Below are 26,045 nucleotides of genomic sequence, written 5' to 3' on the forward strand. Positions count from 1 at the left end.
CACACTCCATATATATATACCAGTGTACCATGTATATACAGCTGCACCACACTCCATATATATATACCAGTGTACCAAGTATATACAGCTGCATCACAAACCATATGTACATATATATACCAGTTTACCATGTATATACTGCTGCACCACACACCATATATATATACCAGTGTACCATGTATATACAGCTGCACTACACACCATATATATATACCAGTGTACCATGTATATACAGCTGCACCACACTCCATATATATAAACCAGTGTATCATGTACGGTATATACAGCTGCACCACACACCATATATATATACCAGAGTACCATTTATATACAGCTGCACTACACTCCATATATATATACCAGTGTACCATGTATTTACAGCTGCACCACAAACTATATATATATATATATATATATATATATATATATATACCAGTGTAGTATGTATAATACTGCTGTACTTTATTCCTCTAACTCTCTCCCCCAGCACTGTCTCCCTAATGACTCCGTGTTCCCCTCACACTCTCTCTAGCTCCGCCCCCTAACACCTGGCCTAATACACAGAACTCCACTAGACTGATACAATTTCCAGACACCAGACATTAACTGTTTCCTGCCCTGCTGTGATCCTACAGATATTACTGTTTCGTCCAACCCTCTAACCAGTGACAGGAGACACACATAAAACATACAGATGTACAAGTGCTGGAGGGACCCCTACATATAACACATACAGATGTACAAGTGCTGGAGGGAGCCCTACATATAACACATACAGATGTACAAGTGCTGGAGGGACCCCTACATATAACACATGCAGATGTACAAGTGCTGGAGGGACCCCTACATATAACACATACAGATGTACAAGTGCTGGAGGGACCCCTACATATAACACATACAGATGTACAAGTGCTGGAGGGACCCCTACATATAACACATACAGATGTACAAGTGCTGGAGGGACCCTTACATATAACACATACAGATGTACAAGTGCTGGAGGGACCCCTACATATAACACATACAGATGTACAAGTGCTGGAGGGACCCCTACATATAACACATACAGATGTACAAGTGCTGGAGGGACCCCTACATATAACACATACAGATGTACAAGTGCTGGAGGGACCCCTACATATAACACATACAGATGTACAAGTGCTGGAGGGACCCCTACATATAACACATACAGCTGTACAAGTGCTGGAGGGACCCCTACATATAACACATATAGATATACAAGTGCTGGAGGGACCCCTACATATAACACATATAGATATACAAGTGCTGGAGGGACCCCTACATATAACACATACAGATGTACAAGTGCTGGAGGGACCCCTACATATAACACATACAGATGTACAAGTGCTGGAGGGACCCCTACATATAACACATACAGATGTACAAGTGCTGGAGGGACCCCTACATATAACACATACAGATGTACAAGTGCTGGAGGGACCCCTACATATAACACATGCAGGATGTACAAGTGCTGGAGGGACCCCTACATATAACACATGCAGGATGTACAAGTGCTGGAGGGACCCCTACATATAACACATACAGATGTACAAGTGCTGGAGGGACCCCTACATATAACACATACAGATGTACAAGTGCTGGAGGGACCCTTACATATAACACCAACAGATGTACAAGTGCTGGAGGGACCCCTACATATAACACATACAGATGTACAAGTGCTGGAGGGACCCCTACATATAACACATACAGATGTACAAGTGCTGGAGGGACCCCTACATATAACACATACAGATGTACAAGTGCTGGAGGGACCCCTACATATAACACATACAGATGTACAAGTGCTGGAGGGACCCCTACATATAACACATACAGATGTACAAGTGCTGGAGGGACCCCTACATATAACACATACAGATGTACAAGTGCTGTAGGGACCCCTACATATAACACATGCAGGATGTACAAGTGCTGGAGGGAGCCCTACATATAACACATACAGATGTACAAGTGCTGGAGGGACCCCTACATATAACACATACAGATGTACAAGTGCTGGAGGGACCCCTACATATAACACATACAGATGTACAAGTGCTGAAGGGACCCCTACATATAACACATACAGATGTACAAGTGCTGGAGGAACCCCTACATATAACACATACAGATGTACAAGTGCTGGAGGGACCCCTACATATAACACCAACAGACGTACAAGTGCTGGAGGGACCCCTACATATAACACTAACAGATGTACAAGTGCTGGAGGGACCCCTACATATAACACATACAGATGTACAAGTGCTGGAGGGACCCCTACATATAACACATACAGATGTACAAGTGCTTGAGGGACCCCTACATATAACACATACAGATGTACAAGTGCTGGAGGGACCCCTACATATAACACCAACAGATGTACAACTGCTGGAGGGACCCCTACATATAACACATACAGATGTACAAGTGCTGGAGGGACCCCTACATATAACACATACAGATGTACAAGTGCTGGAGGGAGCCCTACATATAACACATACAGATGTACAAGTGCTGGAGGAACCCCTACATATAACACATACAGATGTACAAGTGCTGGAGGGAGCCCTACATATAACACATACAGATGTACAAGTGCTGGAGGGAGCCCTACATATAACACATACAGATGTACAAGTGCTGGAGGGACCCCTACATATAACACATACAGATGTACAAGTGCTGGAGGGACCCCTACATATAACACATACAGATGTACAAGTGCTGGAGGGACCCCTACATATAACACATACAGATGTACAAGTGCTGGAGGGACCCCTACATATAACACATACAGATGTACAAGTGCTGGAGGGACCCCTACATATAACACATACAGATGTACAAGTGCTGGAGGGACCCCTACATATAACACATACAGATGTACAAGTGCTGGAGGGACCCCTACATATAACACATACAGATGTACAAGTGCTGGAGGGACCCCTACATATAACACATACAGATGTACAAGTGCTGAAGGGACCCCTACATATAACACATACAGATGTACAAGTGCTGGAGGGACCCCTACATATAACACATACAGATGTACAAGTGCTGGAGGGACCCCTACATATAACACATACAGATGTACAAGTGCTGGAGGGACCCCTACATATAACACATACAGATGTACAAGTGCTGGAGGGACCCCTACATATAACACATACAGCTGTACAAGTGCTGGAGGGACACCTACATATAACACATACAGATGTACAAGTGCTGGAGGGACACCTACATATAACACATACAGATGTACAAGTGCTGGAGGGACCCCTACATATAACACATACAGATGTACAAGTGCTGGAGGGACCCCTACATATAACACATACAGCTGTACAAGTGCTGGAGGGACCCCTACATATAACACATGCAGATGTACTATAACAGATGCAGATGTACAAGTGCTGGAGGGACCCCTACATATAACACATACAGATGTACAAGTGCTGGAGGGACCCCTACATATAACACATACAGATGTACAAGGGCTGGAGGGACCCCTACATATAACACATGCAGATGTACTATAACACATGCAGATGTACAAGTGCTGGAGGGACCCCTACATATAACACATACAGATGTACAAGTGCTGGAGGGACCCCTACATATAACACATACAGATGTACAAGTGCTGGAGGGACCCCTACATATAACACATACAGATGTACAAGTGCTGGAGGGACCCCTACATATAACACATACAGATGTACAAGTGCTGGAGGGACCCCTACATATAACACATACAGATGTACAAGTGCTGGAGGGATCCCTACATATAACACATACAGATGTACAAGTGCTGGAGGGACCCCTACATATAACACATACAGGTGTACAAGTGCTGGAGGGACCCCTACATATAACACATACAGATGTACAAGTGCTGGAGGGACCCCTACATATAACACATACAGATGTACAAGTGCTGGAGGGACCCCTACATATAACACATACAGCTGTACAAGTGCTGGAGGGACCCCTACATATAACACATACAGATGTACAAGTGCCGGAGGGACCCCTACATATAACACATACAGATGTACAAGTGCTGGAGGGACCCCTATATATAACACATACAGATGTACAAGTGCTGGAGGGACCCCTATATATAACACATACAGATGTACATGTGCTGGAGGGACCCTTACATATAACACATACAGATGTACAAGTGCTGGAGGGACCCCTATATATAACACATACAGATGTACAAGTGCTGGAGGGACCCCTATATATAACACATACAGATGTACATGTGCTGGAGGGATCCTTACATATAACACATACAGATGTACAAGTGCTGGAGGGACCCCTACATATAACACATACAGATGTACAAGTGCTGGAGGAACCCCTACATATAACACATACAGATGTACAAGTGCTGGAGGGACCCCTACATATAACACATACAGATGTACAAGTGCCGGAGGGACCCCTACATATAACACATACAGATGTACAAGTGCTGGAGGGACCCCTATATATAACACATACAGATGTACAAGTGCTGGAGGGACCCCTATATATAACACATACAGATGTACATGTGCTGGAGGGACCCTTACATATAACACATACAGATGTACAAGTGCTGGAGGGACCCCTATATATAACACATACAGATGTACAAGTGCTGGAGGGACCCCTATATATAACACATACAGATGTACATGTGCTGGAGGGATCCTTACATATAACACATACAGATGTACAAGTGCTGGAGGGACCCTTACTTATACAGTGATCCCTTTGCTATATCGCAGTTCAATGATTGCGGCTTTAGTGCATCGCGGATTTTAGCTATATATTCGCTATATTGTGGAATTTTGCAGTACATGCAGTAAATACAGTACGGCACTAGCGCTTGCCAATGCGAGATTGTACACGGGACACTACTGGCTGCTGGATTGTGTCTGTATCCTCGGGGGTGATTGGCTCACTGATTGTAGCATGCTGTTCGTTTGCTTGTTGTGTGTAAACTGCCGTTGCTAAAAAGCACATGAGTTATTCACTTTTGCGATTGTTTGGCAGTTAACCCCACAGATTGATTTGTGTAAATAGTACGCCACAGATTTTTTCCCCTGTATCGTGGTGGTCTTTGGAACATAAACTCCGCGATGGACGAGGGATCACTGTGTATATATATATATATATATATACAGTATATATATATATATATATATATATATATTAGTGTGGGCTGCAGCAGTATATATATGGTACAGTGGTATATATGTACATGGTGTATGCTGCAGCACTATATTCACGATAAACTGGTGCCTACATATACGGTGTGTGGTGTAGCAGTATATACCGTACATGGTACGCTAGTACGGTATATATGTATATGGTGCGTGGTGCAGCAGTATAGTCACGATAAACTGGCGTATGCATATATGGTGTGTGATGCAGCAGTATATACATGGTACAGAGGTATATGGTGTGTGGTGTAGCAGTATATACATGCTACACTGCTATATGTACATGGCGTGTGGTGCAGCAGTACATACATGGCACACTGGTGTGTCTGTACGTATATATACATATTTATATATATAGAGAGAGAGAGAGAGAGAGAGTGCTGCAGCACTATACACATACTCCAACTATATATATGGTTTGTGTGGTGCAGCAGTATATACATGGTATACTGGTATACAAGTGTATATATATATATATATATATATATATAGTGTGTGTGTGGTGCGGTACTGATGTATTATGTTGCCACCGGATGTTAGGGGTGGAGACCAGGGGCGTAGCTGAAGGCTCATGGGCCAGGGTGCAAAGGTTTCTTTTGAGGTCCCCCAATTTCTCTTAACCCCTTAACACAGAGGCATAACTTGAAGCTCCTGGGCCCCAATGCAAAACCTATAACAGGGCCTCCAACTATAATGCTTTACTCATAGTACTGGGCTCCCTATATGGAGAAGAGAGGCCTTATGGACCCCCTATGGCTCCTGGGCCCTGGTGCAACCGCATCCCCTATAGTTACGCCACTGGTGGAGACATAGTACTGGAGGTTTGACAGTAGCTGACACCCCCACCTTCTGATTGGCTGTAACGTGTGAAGGACTGGCGGCGCTGAAGAGCACAGTTAGCCGCACAGATTTGTACCCAGCGGCGTCTGCGACCGACAAGCACGTGGGCCACCGCAGATGTGAGGCATCCGCCGAGAGTGACAGCGGGGAGCAGACAGCAGCGGAGGATTGATGCAGCACAGTATTCCCCGGCGGGCTAGAAGCAGATTACCCAGCGCAGATAGGAGCCATCTGCCCACAGTGAGAGCGGGCAGTGGACACCACCGTAGGACAGATTACAACGCAGAACAGCAGGAACTGTTGGCTGCAGATGCTGACACGCCGGGGGAACAGTGAGCGGCGGAGACGGGAGCCGAGCGCCGAGGCGCAAGGCCAGGCACAACTGCGGCATGTCTAAGACAAATGCGGCGGTGGTGAGTTTCAGCAGCAGCCCAGCCCCACTGCTACATGGCGGAGGGAACAAGATGGCAGAGGGTGGCCCACAGCTACATGCGGAAGGCAAGTGTATGACAGAGCGGTATAAATACTTACCGCTGTGTTGCACTGCTCTGCTGCTTGGGGAAGCAGAAGTACAGTCCGTCTAGCGACAGCTATTGTCTAACAGGCAATCGGAAGCTAGGGGTGTGACAGGGGCGTTCAGCTTGTCAAAATCCTAGCTTCCGGTGGCGTCAAGGTACACCAGTACCGTGTGGTGCAGCAGTATATACATGGTACACTGGTATATACGTATATGGTGAGTGCTGCAGTAGTGTATACATGGTACACTGCTACTGTATATATCGTACAGTGGGCTGTATACACGTGTGTGCTTGAGCAATATATACATGGTACACTGGTCAGTATACACGTTGATGCTGCAGTAGTATATACATATTACACTGGTATATATATATATATATATATATATATATATATCCACATATAAAAATGGTGTGTGCTGCAGCAGTATATACATGGTACACTGGGGTGTGTGTGTATATATATATATATATATATATATTCACGGTAAACTGGTATTCTATACATATTTTGCCCTCCAGCCCAGGCAAAAATCAATGCCGCTGCTGCTAGGAGCGTTTACAAATCCACCAATTGGGAGCTAGGGGCGTGCCTGGGGCATTCCTCCTGTCAAACCTCTAGATTCCGGTGGCGTTAAGGTACAACAGTACCTAGAAGGCGTATATGGATGAAAAGGAAGGGAGACAATTACAGGTTACACCTTGCTAAATCAATACAGATTTTAATTTATAGATTGTTTAGCAAAGTCTAATAAAATGTATCTCTATTACCACTAAAAGATGATACAGGATAGACCAGTTTAGACCGCGGGTTCGGGGTAACAGAATTTTTTGTGGGTTCTCTTAGCCCAACTTGTTAGTTCCTTGAGTCTTCTTATTTCATTGACTCTAGCTACCCATTGGATATATGTTGGTGCTTCTGGTTGTTTCCACATGGTAGGGGTTAAGGATTTTGCAGTCGAGATCATGTGGGTTATTAGGTTAGACTTCGAGGGTCTATAATTTGAGGAGGATTTGGACAATCTCTGGGGAGCGTCTGAAGCTATAATTTGATATGATGTGTATGGCTTTTTCAGCCTGGTCCCTGTATGGGGGTATGACTGGACAGCGGCTCCAGATATGTAGAACCTGGTTGTCTGCTGGGTCGCCAGCATAAATTGGAATCAGCTAATTTGTGGTTATAGAGCCATTCTGGTGATTTATGCCATCTGGGGAGAAGTTTATAATGGTTGTCTTATAGCCTGTATGTATCTAACGTCCCTATCTGACAGTTGAAGGGTTAATTCCTTCTCCCACAAGAGGATATATGCTGGTTTGGTGGTTTCTTGAGGGTCGAAATTCTTTTTAAGGGTCGCAGTTCTCCTAGCAGGGGCGTAACGAAAGGCTCAGGGGCCCTGATGTAAAAGGTGAGCTGCCCCCCCCCCCCCTCCCCCTCTATGTTTCTGTACCCGTACCCATACCTAAACCATGCTGCACAGAGGCATAACTTGAAGCTTTTGGGCCCCAATGCAAAACCTGTAACAGGGCCCCCAACTATAATGCTTTACTTATAGTACTGGGCTCCCTATTGATCTGGATTATGATTTCTCCAGCAGGCTTTTGGGGTATTTTGTCGCTTCCGAATTGTATCGTGTGCACACTTCGTGGAGCAAATTAGACACAAGCTATCAGCCTCATATCCAAAATGGCTCTCTGCCCAGAAACAGCCAGACAGGGCCTTTTATTGAGAAGGATAACACCTGCCCTTTATGGGCGTTTAACAGGTTACATCAGTAACATATATGATTCTCATTCGTCGGATCATATAGAATCTCCCACCTCTCGCCCCACCCTCCTTCACGTCCGCCATAGTGTGGACTTTGTCTTCTTTAGCATGCAGACAACCTTAAGCAGTTTCTGTGTATGTGGCAACCCATTGTTTAAATAGATTGTATGAGGAGAGCAAATACTATGATTAGATTGTGTGTGTGTCCTTTAAACTCCTCAGAGCTTAGAGTCATTACAACAGCAAAATACATTTGGGTTATACAAATCGATAGACATTTTATAAATAATCATCATGTCTATCACACTATATGGAGAAGAGAGGCCTTATGGGCCCCCTAAGGCTCCTGGGCCCGGGTGCAACCGCATCCCCTGCACCCTCTATAGTTACGCCCCTGCCTCCTAGTATGACACTGTGAAGTGATAATTTGCCCCTGTAATAGTCTGGCTGCTGGATATGCTTTACTGAATATTTATATTACATTATTAAATAATACTAAACACAACTCCGTCCTGATCCGCACACAGAAACTTCCCCTCCTCCCACCCAACAGTCTTGGATACACTGAGCTGATCACGTGACTGCCTCCTTCCACCCATGTGACCAGTCACATGACTATGACATCACCACAGGTCCTGTAAACCCATGGCTGCTTCTGGTAAGTACAATGTCCGGCTCCTGTAATGTGCGCCGTGTAGCTGATGCTGCGTCTCTGATGTGAGCGGGGTCTGTACTAGGGTCCTGTAAGATGGGGGAGCCCAAGATATCTGTACCCCAAACTCAAACCCCCACACAGTAATAATTCACACTACAAAGTAATGGCTCCATTGTGCCCCAAAGTAATAAGACTTATCTGCGCCATTAACAAGGGGAAAGCGGCTCTTTTGTGTACTCCTCCAAGTAACAGCGGCTCCTCTCTGTCCCCTCCTCCAAGTAACAGTTTCCCCTCTGCCCCCCTTCCTCCAAGTAACAGTGGCCCCTCTCCGCCCCCTCCAAGTAACAACGGCCCCTCTCTGCCCCCCCTCCTAGTAACAGCAGCGACTCTGCCCCCTCCTCCAAGTAACAGCGGCCCCTCTCTGTCCCCCACCTTAAAGTAACAGTGGCCACCCTGTACCCCCCTCCTCCAAGTAACAGTGGCCCCTCTCTGCCCCCTTTAAAGTAACAGTGGCCCCTCTCTGCCCCCTTTAAAGTAACAGTGGCCCCTCTCTGCCTGCCCCTCAAAGTAACAGCGGCTCCTCTGTCCCCCCCTTCAAGTAACAGTGACCCCTCTCTGTCCCCCCTTAAAGTAACAGCGGCTCCTCTGCCTCCCCCAAGTAACAGCGGCTCCTCTGTCCCCCCCTCCAAGTAACAGCGGCCCCTCTTTGTCCCCCCCTTCAAGTAAGAGCGGCCCCTCTCTGCTCCCCCTCCAAGTAAGAGCGGCCCCTCTCTGCCCTCCCCCCCCCCCCTCCAAGTAACAGTGGTCCAAATATTGGTATTTCCCCCTATGTAATAGCGGTCCCTCCAAATATTGGTATTTCCCCCGTACTAACGGTCCCTCTATGTGTAACCACAAGTAACAGCAGTCCCCCTGTACTTTATCGCCCTAAGTAATAACGGTCCCTCGAATATCTCTCCCAAGTACTAATGGTCCTATTTCATATGCACCAAGTATAAGTGGCCTCTATATGCCCCCCCCCCACATAACAGCGCTGTAGGTTGTAATCCCCCCATAAACCTACACAAAAAAGGAAGACAACATCTACCCCTCAGTGTCTCCTAAAATGGTTCTACTTATTATCTCCATAACAGAGTTTTCTTTTTCACATTGGATTTTCTGTGTTTTTCACATTTGTTCATCTTCTTTCCATTCAGGTTCCGGCATCCTAGTATCACCTGTTGGGATCTTCCATATGAGAGAGCTTTTCTGATTAACCTGCCAAGGATGGAGAGGAAGAGGAAGGAGACGGCGGAGAGTCTATTACATCTCACCCTAGAGATCCTCTATGAGCTTACTGGAGAGGTGAGAGATACTGATGACGTCACGTGACATTCTTATATGTAATAACAGATGGACATGTCTAAAAAGGTGAGGGACTCTACAAATGTACAGTAATACCATCTATTAGTACTTCTCTCTCATCAGGATTATACTGTAGTGAAGAAGACCTCTAGTGAACGCTGGCAGAACTTTGTGTCTGAAGGTTGTGGAAGAACCTTAAGCCCAATCACGGGGCCTTCAGCTCACTACCCGATACATGAGGACTTCAATGGACAGAAGATCCTAGAACATGTCCTCAAGATGACGGAGCTGCTGACTGGAGAGGTGACACTGCGGGGAATGGGGGACATTATACAGTAACAGGAGGGCTGTGGAGGATGACGGTATATTGTGTGTGTCAGGTTCCTATAAGGTGTCAGGACGTCACTGTCTATTTCTCCATGGAGGAGTGGGAGTATTTAGAAGGACACAAGGATCTGTACAAGGATGCCATGATGGAGGATCAGCAGCCCCTCACTTCACAAGGTAATAGCCATATATAAATACACGTGTCCTTTACAGAGTCCCTGCACTCTCACTTTGGAGCACTCCTGCTCTGTCGGCCGGTCTCGGCTCAAGATTACCCCATATAGCGCTATATGGGGTAGTCTTAAGCTGCCAGACAGACGCGACAGAGCACCAAGTGAAAGTGCAGGAACCCTTAGATATTTGAAGAATGAGCCCAGTCACTGTATGTGTGTCTTACAGATAGATCCGGTAACAGTACATCCCCAGAGAGCCTCCCCAGTCCTCTCCATCCACAGGATTATCCGGTACGTGGAGAAATTCCCTGCTAGGCTGTAAAGGTTTTGCATTCAATACTAAATTGTCCCCAACCCTTTGAGACTAACTGGGTCTAACAGAAGTATCTCTCTGCACTGAAACAACACACAGTCTGTCTAGCTACGCCGAATGTACATTTGTATGAGGTTCTTATGGTTGTCATTAACCGACAGCATGGAACTGTCACGTCCTCAGGCAAGTGGGCATTAATCCAAAGAGGATAAAACTACGTCCTCTAGGATTAAAGCCCACTTTCTGAGGACGTAGTTTCCCGATGGGGCAGTCGTTAAGGGGTTAAGCAATCATCTAATATGTAGAAGAACTGCAGCTGGTTCCCTCATATAACTACTGCTGTCCTGTCATTATTGGTCATCATGCTAATTAATGATCTTTTTCGCTCATGTAACACGTTCCTCGTGACTTCTACATCTGTCTGACTTTTACAGTATTTGTTTCCCAGCTTTTCCCTCGGGGTGATGATCTGAAGAATATTGATGCTACAGCCATAGTGGTAAAAGAAGAGGTCAATGTGCGGGGTGATGAGCGATGTAAGGAGATTCCTACAGGTAACCGTCCAGGTGAGCAGTAACTGCTGCGTAATGCAAAGAACAGTCACAACTTCTACTCTTTCATCATCTGCAACTTTTTTATGCTACAGTTTTAAGCTCCGTGTCCTGTTACATTTTTCACCTGCGTATTCGCCCATTTAGCTGAAACAAATTAAATGTGGGTGTAAATGTGATAACACTACAGGAGATAACACATGAGGAGTATTTACAGTATGGATAGAAAGATACAGCAGGAATATCAACATAAAAGAAACCTCTGTGAGTGAGGCCTATTTCTTCATCATCTGCTGTCAGTACTGAGGGAGGAAGAGTATTTCCCCATTTTTGGGACTAAGGAACCATTAGTTGCTATTAGACTAAGGCCTGTTTCACACGGGTGGCGTGATATCGCATAGGTGGTGGCATTTTTGTAGCGCTACAAAGTCACGTGACAAGGATTTTTTTTTTTGGGGGGGGGGGCGGGGGGGGGGGCGGGTGTGTTGATATATAAGCCCTACGCCGAAATGAAAATAAGCCCCAGCTGCAGACACTCTCCCCCCCCCCCCCCCCCTTCCTAAAAAACCCACATACATCACCTAAGAAGTGCCATCCGGTTCTGCTGCATCTTCTACCCAGTCCCGGGCACTGGTCTTCAGGCGCTCAGCCAATCAGAGGCTGTGCTCCCTAGAGTCGGCGAATTTCCAATCCCTGGTCAGAAGACATACCTGAAGACCAGTTCCGAGGACCGGAAAGAAGACGCAGCAGAGCTGACACGACTTCATAAATGATGCATGTGGTTTTTTTTTGGGGGGGGGGGGGGGGTTCTGCAGCTAGGGCTTAGTTTAGGGCTTTGACAGTAGCATTTCCTACTTTTAAAGTTGCATCACACTGCACAAAAACCACGTTTTCGTGCTATGCGGTGCAACAGAGAGGAAGGCTCCATAAGGAAACATGGGCTACAAAACATCGCAAGTCGCAGGCACATCGCAGGACCCGCAAGCTTTTTGACTCGAAAGTTGCATGCTACAAAACATCCCAAATGTGAAGGAATCCATAGGGAAGCATGGGCTTCACCTACATGCGAGTTGTCGCAATGCGAGAAAAGCGTGCGACTTTGTCGCCCGTGTGAAACAGGCCTAATGCTAAGAGAATCCAGAACACGGAGACAAAACCAGATAACAGAATCTGCATCGTGAAGACGTAGAATCCAGGTGCCTGCCATTAAAGACGGCCAATATATCCTGACTCAAGTATATAATTACCAGTGCTCTACACGTTATTAAAGGGGTTTTCCAGGGAGAATACTATTGATGACCTATCCTCAGGATAGGTCATCAATAGTTGATCGGTTGGGGTGCATCGTTTGAGACCCTGACCGATCAGCTGATTGCTGCTCTGGCGGCAGGCGTACAGATACACAAGAGTCGGTGTGGAAGCCTCTGCTCCGACCTCTGTGTAGTAGCCGGCGCTTGTAACTGCAGAAGTCGGAGCAGAGGCAATGGAAGAAACTCCACTATCCGTGGCACAGCGGAAGATTGCTTCTTCCCCGAAGTGATGCAAGGTTGTTTTGACATGAAAACGCCTTGCATTTACAGGGAAGTCACATGGTGGGGAGCGAGATATAGGGCTGTGATTCATGGTCCCATATAGCGCTCGCCAGTATGAAGTTAGCCTAAGAGATATAGAGGCACAATCACTCATGAGAGCACCAAATCCCACATTCTAACTACAATCAAAGATGAATTCCATAATGACCAAGTGGCAGAAAATATGTTTAAAGTATTATGAATAGTGTCATTTAGATATTCAATAGAACGAATGTCTCCATTTGTAGCGCTCCGTTAGGGAAGGTTGTGCAGTATGTTTCCAAAATAGTGCTATAGGATACTTAGCCGCCATTAGAATATGTAGGCGCAGCCTGGCACCAGTTTTAGAAAGAGTTCTTAGAGGAATATTTATTATATAAATCATGGGGTGTATAGAAATGTTTTGGGGAAAAAAAAGGTGGAAAAGTTCCTCTCTGGGATGGGCATCTCCAATAAGGTCCTGGAAAGTTGAATTGAATTTGTGAAGTAAAGAGAGTGCATAATACTGTGCCACTAATCCGTTCCCACCCCAGGACGTAAATTTACAGCCTAGTTGGGAAGGGGTTCCAGCAAATGGGCATAAATTTATCGCGGGCTGCTGAAACTGCACATGTGTAATCATATAAGTCCCTTGCTTAGGGGACTTGAACTTGTGATCATTTCATTGCGTCTACAATATACTGTAATACTCCAGTATTGCAGTATATTTAATTTTTAACATTCATATATTAAGCCTTGCCAGGGTAGGGTTTACTGTGGTTAGATAAATGGCAGCCTCGGGAACCTTAAAGGGGTTGTCCGGCCATAAACATTAGGTCTCATTACTTCTGTTTGCCCAATACAATGCACTTTGTAATATACATTGTGCATTGTAAATTAGGCAAACAGAAGTTATTCACTTACCTCTTGGCTGCCCCCCCCCCTGTGTTGCTCCTCGGTTGCCATGGTTCCTGGTTCCGACAAGTCTCTAGTCCTCTTCTTGTCGGGACGACCGGGGACGCGCCTCTCCAGCACAGCTCTGCGCATGTGCAGAAGAACTTCAGCCTGGGAAGCTCAGTTCTGCGTGTGTGTGTGTGTGTGTGCGTGCGTGCGTGCGTGCGTGCGTGCGTGTGTGTGTGCGTGCGTGTGCGCATGCGCGTGTGCGTGTGATGTCAGGAGACCCGGCTGTCAGAAGTCCCGGGGGGAGGAGGGGGGGGGTGCTGCTAGTGTACTTGTGTGTGGGCACTGTAAAGGGGGACTCTGTGGGGGAGGTCACAGGGGGGGCACTATATAGGGACGCTGTGGATGGGGGGCATGTGGAGGTGGGCTACTTTGGAGTGCAGTGGGGGGGACTCTGGGGGGGTGGCATGTGTAGGGGGGTACTGCGGAGGGCACTGGGGGGGCACTGTTGAGGGGGGACTGTGGAGAATGCTGTGGTTGGGGGGAATGAGGGGGGCTACTTTGGAGGGCACTGTAGGGGTGACACTGGGGGGCATGTGTAAGGGGTACTGTAGAGGGCACTGTTTGTGGCACTGTGGGGGATCATTAGGGGGGCACTGTGGGAGAGTGCACTGTGGGGGGGGGGTCATTGTGAGAGGGGTCGCTGTGGGAGGGGCACTATGAGGGCATGTGAGTGTGGGGAAATGTTTTGTTTCACTTTAGCAGGGTGGGGGGGCAGTAGGTAGCCTTGCAGTGGGGGGCTGCAGGAGAGTTCTCTCTCGGCTCTCCCGCGCCCCTCTCCATTCACTATACATAGTGCTGCTGTTTACACTCATGGTACGATTTTATCGTGAACCATGAGTGTATAATGCAGTCTCCCCTGGCCACACCCCCTCTGATTATAGTATGCAGCAGGGGGCGGGGAGAGACTGTAGAGCAGTTCAATAGAGGTGGGTGTGTCGTGGGCGGGGCTAGGACGTGAGCTGAGCGAGGCCATGAAATCCTGCCTTTTCATGTCTCTTACTACCATCGGGAGCGCGCACACAGAGGAGGGAGAGCGCAGAGCATTGTGGGAAGGCAGCACAGAGGCGCCATCTTTGAAAGCTGCAGTGAAGATCAGAATCTAAGGTAAGAAACCGACATTGCAGCTTATCTGCCGGCCGGTTTGAGCCCCTGTATGCTGTCTGTTACTATCCTTACTGAAAGGAAAGCAGCAGCATTATAAAAATTTTTACCCTGTGTGGCCGGACAACCCCTTTAACTAGACCTAGGACTACCATGGCAACCATTGGCATTCCGTGATCCCGTCAGAGGGGGACCACCCTTCCTCTGGCTGAAAGGGATTACTTACTGAAATTTGCTGCATGCTTTCCAGTTTTGTATGGAAATGTTATAAAATATCAAATTTCAAATTTTTATTCCAAAATAACAAAAATGCATTTTATTGTTGGCAGATGCCGGTACATGGAGCTCAGGGGAACATCTGATGTCTTCAGATTTTAAAGCAGAAAATTTCAATATTGCACAAGATACATTAGAAGAGCCCACTATTATCCCAGATAAACAGTCAGCCCTTCACAGCAAATATTTATCATCTGATCCTTTTAAACAGGCTCTGACTGTTAAGCAAGATAAAAGTCACAGAAGTGATGTTGAACATCAGAAATCTCCCACAGGGGCAAAGCGATTTTCATGTTTAGAATGTGGTCAATGCTTTACTTTGAAATCAACTCTTAATGTGCATCGAAGAATTCACACAGGAGATAAACCATATTCATGTTCAGAATGTGGGAAATGTTTTAGCAAAAAATCATATCTCGTGGACCATCTGAGAACTCACACAGGGGAGAAGCCATATTCATGTTCAGAATGTGGGAAATGCTTTTACCAGAAATCACATCTTAGTAGTCATCAGAGAACTCACACAGGGGAGAAGCCATTTTCATGTCCTGAGTGTGGCAAGTGTTTTACAATGAAAACGGATCTTGTTACACATCAAAGAACTCACACAGGAGAGAAGCCATTTTCATGTACAGAGTGTGGGAAATGCTTTGCTGTGCAATCACATCTTGCTAGACATCATAGAATTCACACAGGAGAGAAGCCATTTTCATGTTCAGAATGTGGAAAATGTTTTACCCAGAAATCAGGTCTTGTTACACATCAGAAATCTCATTTGAAGGCATTTTCATGTAGTCAGTGTGGGAGATGTTTTACTCTGAAATCAAGTCTTGTTGAACATGAAATCAGTCACACAGAAGAGAAGTCGTATATTTATGTAGGAAATGTCTTACCCAGCAATCATATTTTGTTAGACATTAGAGGGCTCACTCAGGGGCAGAGCCAATTTCAGGTTCTGAATGTGGGAAATGTTTTACTTTGAAAACAGATCTAGTTAGACATCAGAGAATCCACAAGGGACAAAGCCATTTTCATGTTCGGAATGTAGGAACGTTGTGGCATTAAATTAATTATTGTTAAATATTAATGTCATGGTGAATGCCATAAAAAAAAATACCGTAATTGCAGATTTTGTTAAGAATGCCTCCAGAAAAAAACACCAATAAAAATGATATATTCCCAAAAACTGGATCAATGAAGACTAGAACTCTGCAAAAAACACTCAGTTGATGGGAGAATAAAATGCAATGTATTGACACAAAAGCACTTTTTAAATAAAATTAACCTTTATTAAGCCTTTCCAATCCAGTGTCGGACCTCTTCTGACATTGAGATTTCCCTGCATAGCTCTCCTGTCGGACGAAGTCCAACACATATTTCTAACACTATACAGAAGAGAGTTGCAATGTCGGAACTCTCTTCCGTATATGTACGAGGGACGGTCATTAAATATTTCCCCTGACCCACTTCTATTTATCGCAGGATGATGAACCTGCACATGTGTAATGATAGAAGTCTCTATAGGTTAAATGCCAATTTGCAACTCTGCACTCATAACGGTCTTTCTTTTACTGGTGCTGCAGTGGTGCAAGGTCTGATAATGGGCCAGTGGAATACAGAGCAGTCATCAAGTTCCTTTACTTGAAAGGCCGCACAGCAAAGGAGACGTTCGATGAGATGAAAGAGGTTTTTGAGGAGGATTCCCCAGCATATGATCTAGTCAAGAACTGGCTTCGCCAATTCAAATGTGTTCGGACTTCAATTGAAACGGCTCCATTTCCAGGGTGACTCCACTCCACTACCGATGAACAAACCATCCAGCAAGTGGAAGCTGCCATTTTGGAAAATCGCAGCGTTAGCATTTGCGACATAGCCCAAAATATCAAGATTAGCGTGGGGTCCGTGGAAAAAAATCATCCAAGACCATCTTCATATGCATAAGGTATCCGCTCGCTGGGTTCCCGGGTGCTCACACCTTTCCAGAAGCAGGAATGAGTGGAATGCTCCCAGGCTCTTTTGATGATGTGCCATGGAAACCAGGAGGACTTTTTTAACAGACTGATCACACAGGATGAAAGCTGGGTCCATCACTATGATCCGGAGATTAGAGTCCAGTTGATGCAATGGAAGAATTCAGACTCACCGACTACAAAGAAGGCACATGCCCAACCCTCGGCAAGCAAGGTCATGCTCACAGTCTTTTGGGACAAGCAAGGAGTAGTCTTGATGGATTTTTTTAGCCTATACCATGATTACTGGGGCATACTATGCTTCACTGCTGCGGAAACTTCGGGAGGCCATGAAGACCAAGAGACATGGCATGCTCACCAAAGTCCTCCTTCTGCAAGTCAATGCCCCAGTACACAACTCACAATGTTGCCCAGATGGAAATTCTACCTCATCCCCCTTATTGACCCGATCTCGCACCATCGTACTTCCACCTCTTTCCAACATTTAAGTCATTTTTGAAGGGCTAGCATTTTCCAGATGATGACACTCTGATTTCTGAAGTCACAACGTGGCTTTTGGAGCCACCTGTCGACATCTACAAATGAGGTGTTTACAGTTGCATAAAGAGATGGGAGGAGTGTGTGTCCCTATGTGAAGAGGAGGACTAATAACTGTGCCAAGTTTCATTGTTCTCAGTGGGTCAGGGGAAATCTTTAATGAACGCTACTCATATATTACAATATGCAGGAGAGGTCTATCCTCTGCATAGTGTAATATACATATACAGAAGAGAACTCAGATGTCGGATCTCTCCCCTGCATACTGTAATATACAGAAGAGAGCTCCAATGACGGATCTCCTACATTGTGTAATATACGTCCATAGTAAATATAGATAATTTCTTTTGAGCAATTCCCATGAATCCACAACACTCTTTCCCACCCAAAAAAATAAGAACTGGGAAGAATGTGGGTGGTATGGAAATTAGATTCGAAAGGGTTAAACTGGAGTGTGAAACCAACATCCAAAATAACCAGCATATTCTGACAGTGTTACTGAACATGGATATAAAAGAACAGCAAAAATGCTAAATCCTGCCAGCAGAAAAAGTACCTCAACTGTATTCTAAATAGCATAGAATGGCCTTAAAAAATTGCTAAAATATGTTATATCCAATAAAGTTTATGAAATAACAATTGTATATATTGTTGTCATCATTTCTAAAATTATTGCAAGAAGAACCAGAAAATTTCCGAGAGAAGAAAACAGAAAGAAGTGAAGAAAGGAAGAGAGGGGAGAAAAAAAAAGGGAGAGTGGGGGGCTGAACCTGAAGCAGATGCAGTAGACCTTATCAAAGCCAAGACAGCACATGGCCCACTACCCTTGCTCCTCCAACCAATCTAATAAGTCCATCTTCATCCGTAAACTCCATTTATCTAAATCAGGTATTTGTAAAGTTATAAAGGTAATGGTTAGGAGTCAGAAGAAAAGCCTTTTGTCAATCTGCATCAGTCGACTGGGTATAAAGCTTGGGAAGGGCTACGTACTGAAGATAGTGAGCAATATATGGGATAGCTGAACCTCTCAAAGTTCTTTTTTTTTCTAGCACAGATGGCAAGCATACCAGGGGGTTAGCAATATATAGCAGCAGATTGTCAGCTTCTAAGGCCAAGTTATTGTATATTGAGTAGGTCCTACTCCAATACCCTTAATAATAGGGTTCACCCGCAGTGCCACTGCCAGATGCTCCATTGTTATGATCTACAACAATGATGAAAGTGGGCATAGCTGTCTAGTACCATTCTGTATCTGCAATGTGTCAGACAACACACAATTAACACAAACCCTTGTGGTGGGGTTGTAAAGTGCCAAGATTTTTTCAAGAAGGGATGGGCCAAGCCCTATGTGCTGCAAGATGCTATGAAGGAACACCCAATGCAAAAGCACATTTATAAATCTGGTTTTCTAGGCAGCGCCCACTGTCAGTGCCGGAGTACGCTGGGGTCGGAGTGGAAGCCGCTGCTTCAACCCCTTGGTAGCGTCCGGCGCTCGTAATTGCAAGTGCAGGTCTCTTTGAAATTAATAGAACATATAGGGGTTGTGATGGATAAAAGGCATACCCCAGTGGCACAACATATCCATAAAGAACATGGTGGAAATCCGGATTGTTTGAGGTTTATGTCACTTGAGATAATATGGCCATCCCTGGGGTCGGGTGGGGGTGTTGATGTAGATTTTGCACAGAGATTACGGTCCCCCACTCTAGGTGGTCTGAATGAACAGCTGAACTATATGATGGGGATAATGAATGCAACCTCTTTTGTGGGTTCCAAACATTGTCCCATACACGGTCCCTCCTTGGTTTATATTTCGAGCCTTTATCCATCTAGTGCCTTTTGATACCATTCATACATATCTATATAGTCTTTGGTATATACATCCAGCCCTAATCCGTCCTTTGCTATCATCCATTCATATTATCCAGCCCATGGTTCCCGTCAAGACAAATACATGAGCCGGATCCACCAAGAGAGCAGTTATTTTACAAAACTCTTCTAAACTGTCACCTGAGGTCTCAACCCGTACCGATCCATCTGGTGAGAATTTGATGGATGCAGATAAGGCTTGTAAGATATCAGTACAAATAACAGAGACATGAATTACAACAAGGCAGAATAATCCACAAACATCTATCCACATTGGAATAGATGGGTGTCAGATAAGTCTTGGACTGGTCGGACCCTATTTCAACTATGGACTTGTTACTAGTCCCTTCTGCAACTGGCAGGCATACTATATCCCTTCTGCTAAATACTGGCAGGAATACTATGGACTTGCCGCTAGTCCCTTCTGCAACTGGCAGGCATACTATGGCCCTTCTGCCGAATACTGGCAGGAATACCTTCTGCCGAATACTGGCAGGAATACCTTCTGCCAAACACTGGCAGGAATTCTATTTGCAATCTCTCTCCTTCTTACGGGGATAGGGGGAAGACCACGGCTTGCCTGTATACGCGGCTTTTAGTAATCTTATTACAAATTACAGCTAACATTATGAGTCTGGCAGTTAAAGCAAGAATAAAAGCAATAATTTCTACAGCACACAGCAGACAGCATGGCAATATACACACAAGGGTTCTTCCGTCTAGCATGGTTACTAAGAACACCGTAAATAACAGGCAGAAGCATCCTATATAACATGCAGCGACTCACCTCCTGTCAACACGGGACTGAAGTCAGGGGAGCCCAGAGATGGAGTCGCAAGTCAAGGGCTTACCTTACACCGGTGTTTTGTAGATCTGGGGTCCTGTGGCCTCTGGTCCAGCTGGTCGGCAGGTAGGGTCATCAGGTATTGGCTGCAGGTGAGAATTTAGCTTCTGCCTCACGTTTAGGCAGCCAAGTAATGTTAGGGGGGTCTTTGATCAGCCCGTTCAGCTGATGCTGTCTGCTTCCGAATTAGTCTTAGATATGAGTACTCATAGACGACGCAAATGGACAGCCACATACGACATGCGATTGCCAAAGCGAAGAAGTTTATTCAGCAGAGTTACAGAAATTATAGAAAAGATTTGTTTACGTAATGAGTTAGTCACTGCGCATGTCCATGGTCGCTGTACATCTGGAGATTACAATTAATAATACTTCTTTCAAAGACATCTCCTACAAGAACAATATATCAACACTCTGTGACAACTGTATCAAAGCAAAATATCCTTGACTAAGTTTCCCAGAACAGAATGACATAGGAGGAAAGATAAGACATGTGAGAAAAAGATAAGAGAAAGTCAGATATTGAAAGGAGAAATTAAACGTATTTTTCTCTTATTTATTTGAGAGAGGAAAAACTATAATTAACCCCTCACACTAATGATTAATGTTGTTTAAAGTCTGAATGTTCTGGCTGCTTTTTAATATCCTAGCTATTATTCTGTGTCATACAGAGCTAAAATTCAGAGTCAGTTAGAAAAGGGGATGCCATTCCTGACCGATTCAGGGTCATAGAAAGAAGGAAGTCAAGCTTTAATGAAATAAGAAACTTGTAATGAATTACGTGAATTATACGGTCTTAAAAATAGAAAACATATTAGGATTTTAAGGTATATTTTTGCCTTTTTTGAGTAAATGTCAGTTCTGTGATTGGTTGGACGTCTGTATCACTGCTAAATGCTGTTAGTATTGTACTGTCTCTGAGAGAATGTTCTGTAGAAGAAATACGCAGACGGTGCAAGGGGATTCAGGAGTGCCAATTCAGCTGGCAGAAACTGAACTGCTAGAGGTAATGTTTAAAGGGTCGCGATGCCTCACGCGCTTCCTTGTGCTGGAAGGTCCTGAAAGCATATTGGGAACCGATGTGATGGGACCCTTGGGATGCTGTATCGAACTTCACCCGTCTGGTGAGGCTCGTATACACCCCGGGTCTGAAAGTCACCCGACCTTCTGTCGGATGGCAGCAGACCTAGCGACACCTCTCCCTTTCCTCACTCTCACGCACGCAGAGGAACAAGCTCTTAGTGTTGTTCCTTCGAGCCTATGGGCTACCAGTAAGATGGACCTCGGCAGACTGTCAGTCCCACCGGTAATGGTTTACCTAAAAGAAGGGGAAAAAAGCCCCCATGGTCCGTCAGTACTCCCTGGCACATACCTAGGAAGATGCAATTGCAGACACCGTCTCTTCTTTATGTCAACTTGAAGACCTCAAGGAATGTGTCTCCCCAGCCAATACCCCTTTGTTCCCCGTTAAGAAAAAGGGTATAAAGGGCCAGCCAGACTGTCAGTATTTGTTTGTATTTACCTTCAGAGGAAAGCAGTATTGTTGGACAGTGCTGCCACAAGGGGCTCAGAATAGCCCAAAACCAGTTCACCAGATGCATGAAGCTGCTATTAGACGCCTGGCTAATTCCCGAGGGCACCGCCCTCTTGTAATATGTTGATGATTTGCTTTTGTGTGCTCCTGACCCGACAAGTTGCCTCAATGCATCACTAAGCCTTTTGTGTTTCCTCCATCAGAGTAGAGTGGCTGCAAAGCTAGCAAAGAGAAACTTCAGTTCTGCAGGTCCCACGTAGTGTTCCTGGGCCACTGCCTAGGTCCAGGTACCAAACACCTGACGCCGGAACGCACGAAGGTGGTAAGGGACATGCAACTTCCCACCTCCCATGCCCAGTTGCGTACCTTCTTCGGACTGGTCTCATACTGTCGGCCGTGGATACGTTCTGCCTCCATGACCATGCAGCCTCTGTACAACTGTTTGGGTTCACGGCCATTCACCCTGACCCTACAGGCCGAGTCAGCCTTCCATCAGCTGAAAGTACAGATAACCAGTGCACCCGCATTGGGGCTGCCAGACTATGACAAACCTTTCCAAATGTACATCACTGAGATGGCGGGACACGCCACCGCTGTACTGACACAAATGCATGGTGACAAAAAGCGCCCTGTAGCATACTACAGTGCCCATTTGGACACGGTGGCTAGAGGGTCTCCATCATGCGTCCGAGCAGCTCTAGCAGTTCAGGCACTACTGGACAAAAGTTCTGACGTTGTACTAGATCACACCATGGTGGTCTATATCCCACATGACATACATGGTATCCTGACTCGGGTAAGCCGTCGTCATCTGTCTCTTGCAAGACAGATAAAAATGGAACTCGCAGTGCATTCCTCCTCGAACATCTCATTCCAAAGGTGCACCACCTTGAATCCAGCCACCTTACTTCCATTAGGTGACGTAGATTCAAATGGGGGAGTAAGTACAGGAGATCAGTTGTTTTACAACTCCCTGTCTGCCGAGCAGGAGGCATTTGACACCGAGCACCAGCATGACTGCGTGGCCCTCATGGCCCAGGAAACGGCTGGGTTCGCGCATGTCACAGACAAGCCCCTACAGAACCCCCAGTTTGAGCTGTTTGTGAACGGATCCAGATACCTAAATGACGAAGGAAAGTTTGTAACAGGATTTGCGGTAGTCACACTGAATGAGATACTGATACAAAAACCACTGTCACCACACATGTCAGCGCAGGAGGCTGAGCTCCATGCTCTAACTGAGGCCTGTACGATTGCAAAGGGTACCACTGCCAACATCTACACTGATTCTAGGTACGTGTTCGGCATCGCATATGAATATGGACCCATCTGGCGGTCCAGGAGCTTCCTCACGGCACAAGGTACACCTATTAATTATGGTGTTGCGGTAGGTAGACTAATGCAGGCCATCATGTTGCGGGAACAGGTGACTATTATTAAGGTGAAGGCACACACCCAGGGGCAGTCACTAGACGCTAAAGGTAATGACCAAGCAGACAGTGCCGCCAAGGCTGCTGCGCTTCTAGACCGGACACAAGACCCCGAGGGTCCCATGTGCTCTGGGGGACGACTCTGGTACCACAGTTCCCTCTGACCTAGGGCTTACTGCCACGGGAAGTGAGGTAGAGCAGTGGACCAAGGCAGGTGCTAGGTATGTTGATGGAATGTGGAGAATGGGAAGTAGAATGTGTTTGCCCGCAGCCGCTTTCCGCAGATGGCGGACCTAGCTCACGGTAAGGTGCATGCCTCCCGGAATGCTATGGTTTCGGTGGTAGACAAGGTATGGTATGCTCCAGGGTTCGACAGGTTGGCGAAGGCATATGTGAAGGCATGTGAAGTGTGCACCCTGCACAACCCAGGTCTAGTGGTGAAGACCCCTCCCCCGGAAGTGCACCCCCAGACCACTGTATCCTTTTCAGAGATTACAAATCGATTACACTCAACTTCCCAAATCAGGCAGGTATGAGTACGTTCTCGTGTGCCTGGACCTGTTCTCAGGGTGGGTCGAGGCTTACCCTGTGGGCGGGGCCACCGCACAATGCACAGCGACTAAACTTGTGTCAGAACTTGTACGTAGATTTGGGGTACCAGAGACAATTGAGAGTGACAGAGGTACACATTTTACAGGTGAAGTGATGCATGGGGTGATGTCAGCCCTTGGGGTGGAACAAGCGTTTCACACCCCATACCACCTGCAGAGTTCAGGCAAGGTGGAAAAGACTAAATGGTACGCTCAAGTTAAATAAATCCAGAAAGCGATGTCTGAGACAAAGAAACCATGGCCAGAATGTTTGCCCATAGCACTGTATTCAGTCCGTACCACACCCAACAGAAAGACAGGTCTGTCCCCTTATGAGGTTTTGTTTGGCTCCGTGCCAAGATTGGGGCTGTATCACCCACAGGTCCTACAGCAGGGCTATGACACAGTAGCCGGATACGTAAAGCACCCGTGTGACCAACTAAAAGTAACACACAATCTAGTGTTTTCTTCCATTCCAGATCCAGACAACCTAGAGGGATCTCACTCCCTGCAACCTGGAGACTGGGTGGTCGTAAAGAGGCGTGTCCGGAAATCCCTAGAGCCCAGATTCGAGGGGCCCTATCAAGTCCTGCTGACTACACCTACTTCGGTGAAAGTTGAAGGAACTGTTGCTTGTTTTGGGACTAATGGGACTTTTCACGCCCTGCTTCGCCCCCCCCCCCTCCCATGAGAAGGAAAATGAAGGACATTTTGTTTATTGTTGGACTTTTGGACTCCTCACTCCATACTTTGCCCCCATATGAGGAAGTTAAGCTTGGACACAATGCCCAGAACCACTTTGTTAGACACCACTAAATACTGGTAGATGGACTGAACACCTCACAGGTGAAGAACTGTTGGAGCTGCACACACACACCTGGTGCCACTAGTCTTCCTTTCCTGGCTGTTCCTGTTCCTTCGAAAGAATTGCTTTCATGGACAAATGAAACTCAGAAACCAGGGATAGCTGGTGGGGTAACACATTTAGTTTTTGAACCCTGCCAATTGGTTCTCTGGTTTAGGAGGTTGGTTTATGGAAGTCCTACAAAGTTTACTTTAAGTGGTGATGATTTTACTCGTCATATACGTTGCTTTAAAGTTAATCATGTCTTGCATTACGTGTTGTAGTGAAAAGGCTTTTGCTAAACTTTAACCCAGATGGCCTTCGGGACCACCACATGACTCTAGGGAATCTGGCAGGAGCTGGCACCACTCCGGTGAATGTACCTAGCATGATGGTGGACCCAATGTCCAAATGGGGGAATGTGAGGGGTTAATTCTAGTTTCCCTTTGCAATAAATAAATAAGAGAAAAATAAGTTGTATTACACAGAATAATTATGCTTTGTATGCTTTGTAATCTGCATCTTCTCCTGGGAAGACTTTCAAGGTTATGTTCCCATGATAAGTTTTAATCGCCACCTGTGGATGTACGTCTTTGTAACTTGCTGAAGGACACATTAATAACGAGTTGTTCTTTTTGTCATGTATTACATATGCTGAGATGTTACTTATCATATCCTGCTTATCATATCCTACGTAAGCAAGCTTCTATATAATCTCTGCTGCTTCCCTAAATAAACTAGGCTTCTTCTTTGGCGAACCGCATACCGTGTGGTCATCCATTTGAGT

General features: G+C 45.8%; 1 protein-coding gene across 1 annotated transcript in view; it reads left to right on the forward strand.

The window, feature by feature from the left end:
• The window catches only part of LOC136620118 (zinc finger protein 420-like), a 401,871-nt gene that overhangs the window by 338,373 nt on the left and 37,453 nt on the right, over positions 1 to 26,045 (forward strand). Inside the window, exon 6 of the mRNA XM_066594838.1 lies at positions 15,694 to 16,401. Coding sequence (XP_066450935.1) covers positions 15,694 to 16,401 — 708 coding nt within the window. The remainder of the gene's footprint in view (positions 1 to 15,693; positions 16,402 to 26,045) is intronic.

Source organism: Eleutherodactylus coqui, chromosome 3, assembly GCF_035609145.1.
Source record: "Eleutherodactylus coqui strain aEleCoq1 chromosome 3, aEleCoq1.hap1, whole genome shotgun sequence".
NCBI classification, from domain to species: domain Eukaryota; kingdom Metazoa; phylum Chordata; class Amphibia; order Anura; family Eleutherodactylidae; genus Eleutherodactylus; species Eleutherodactylus coqui.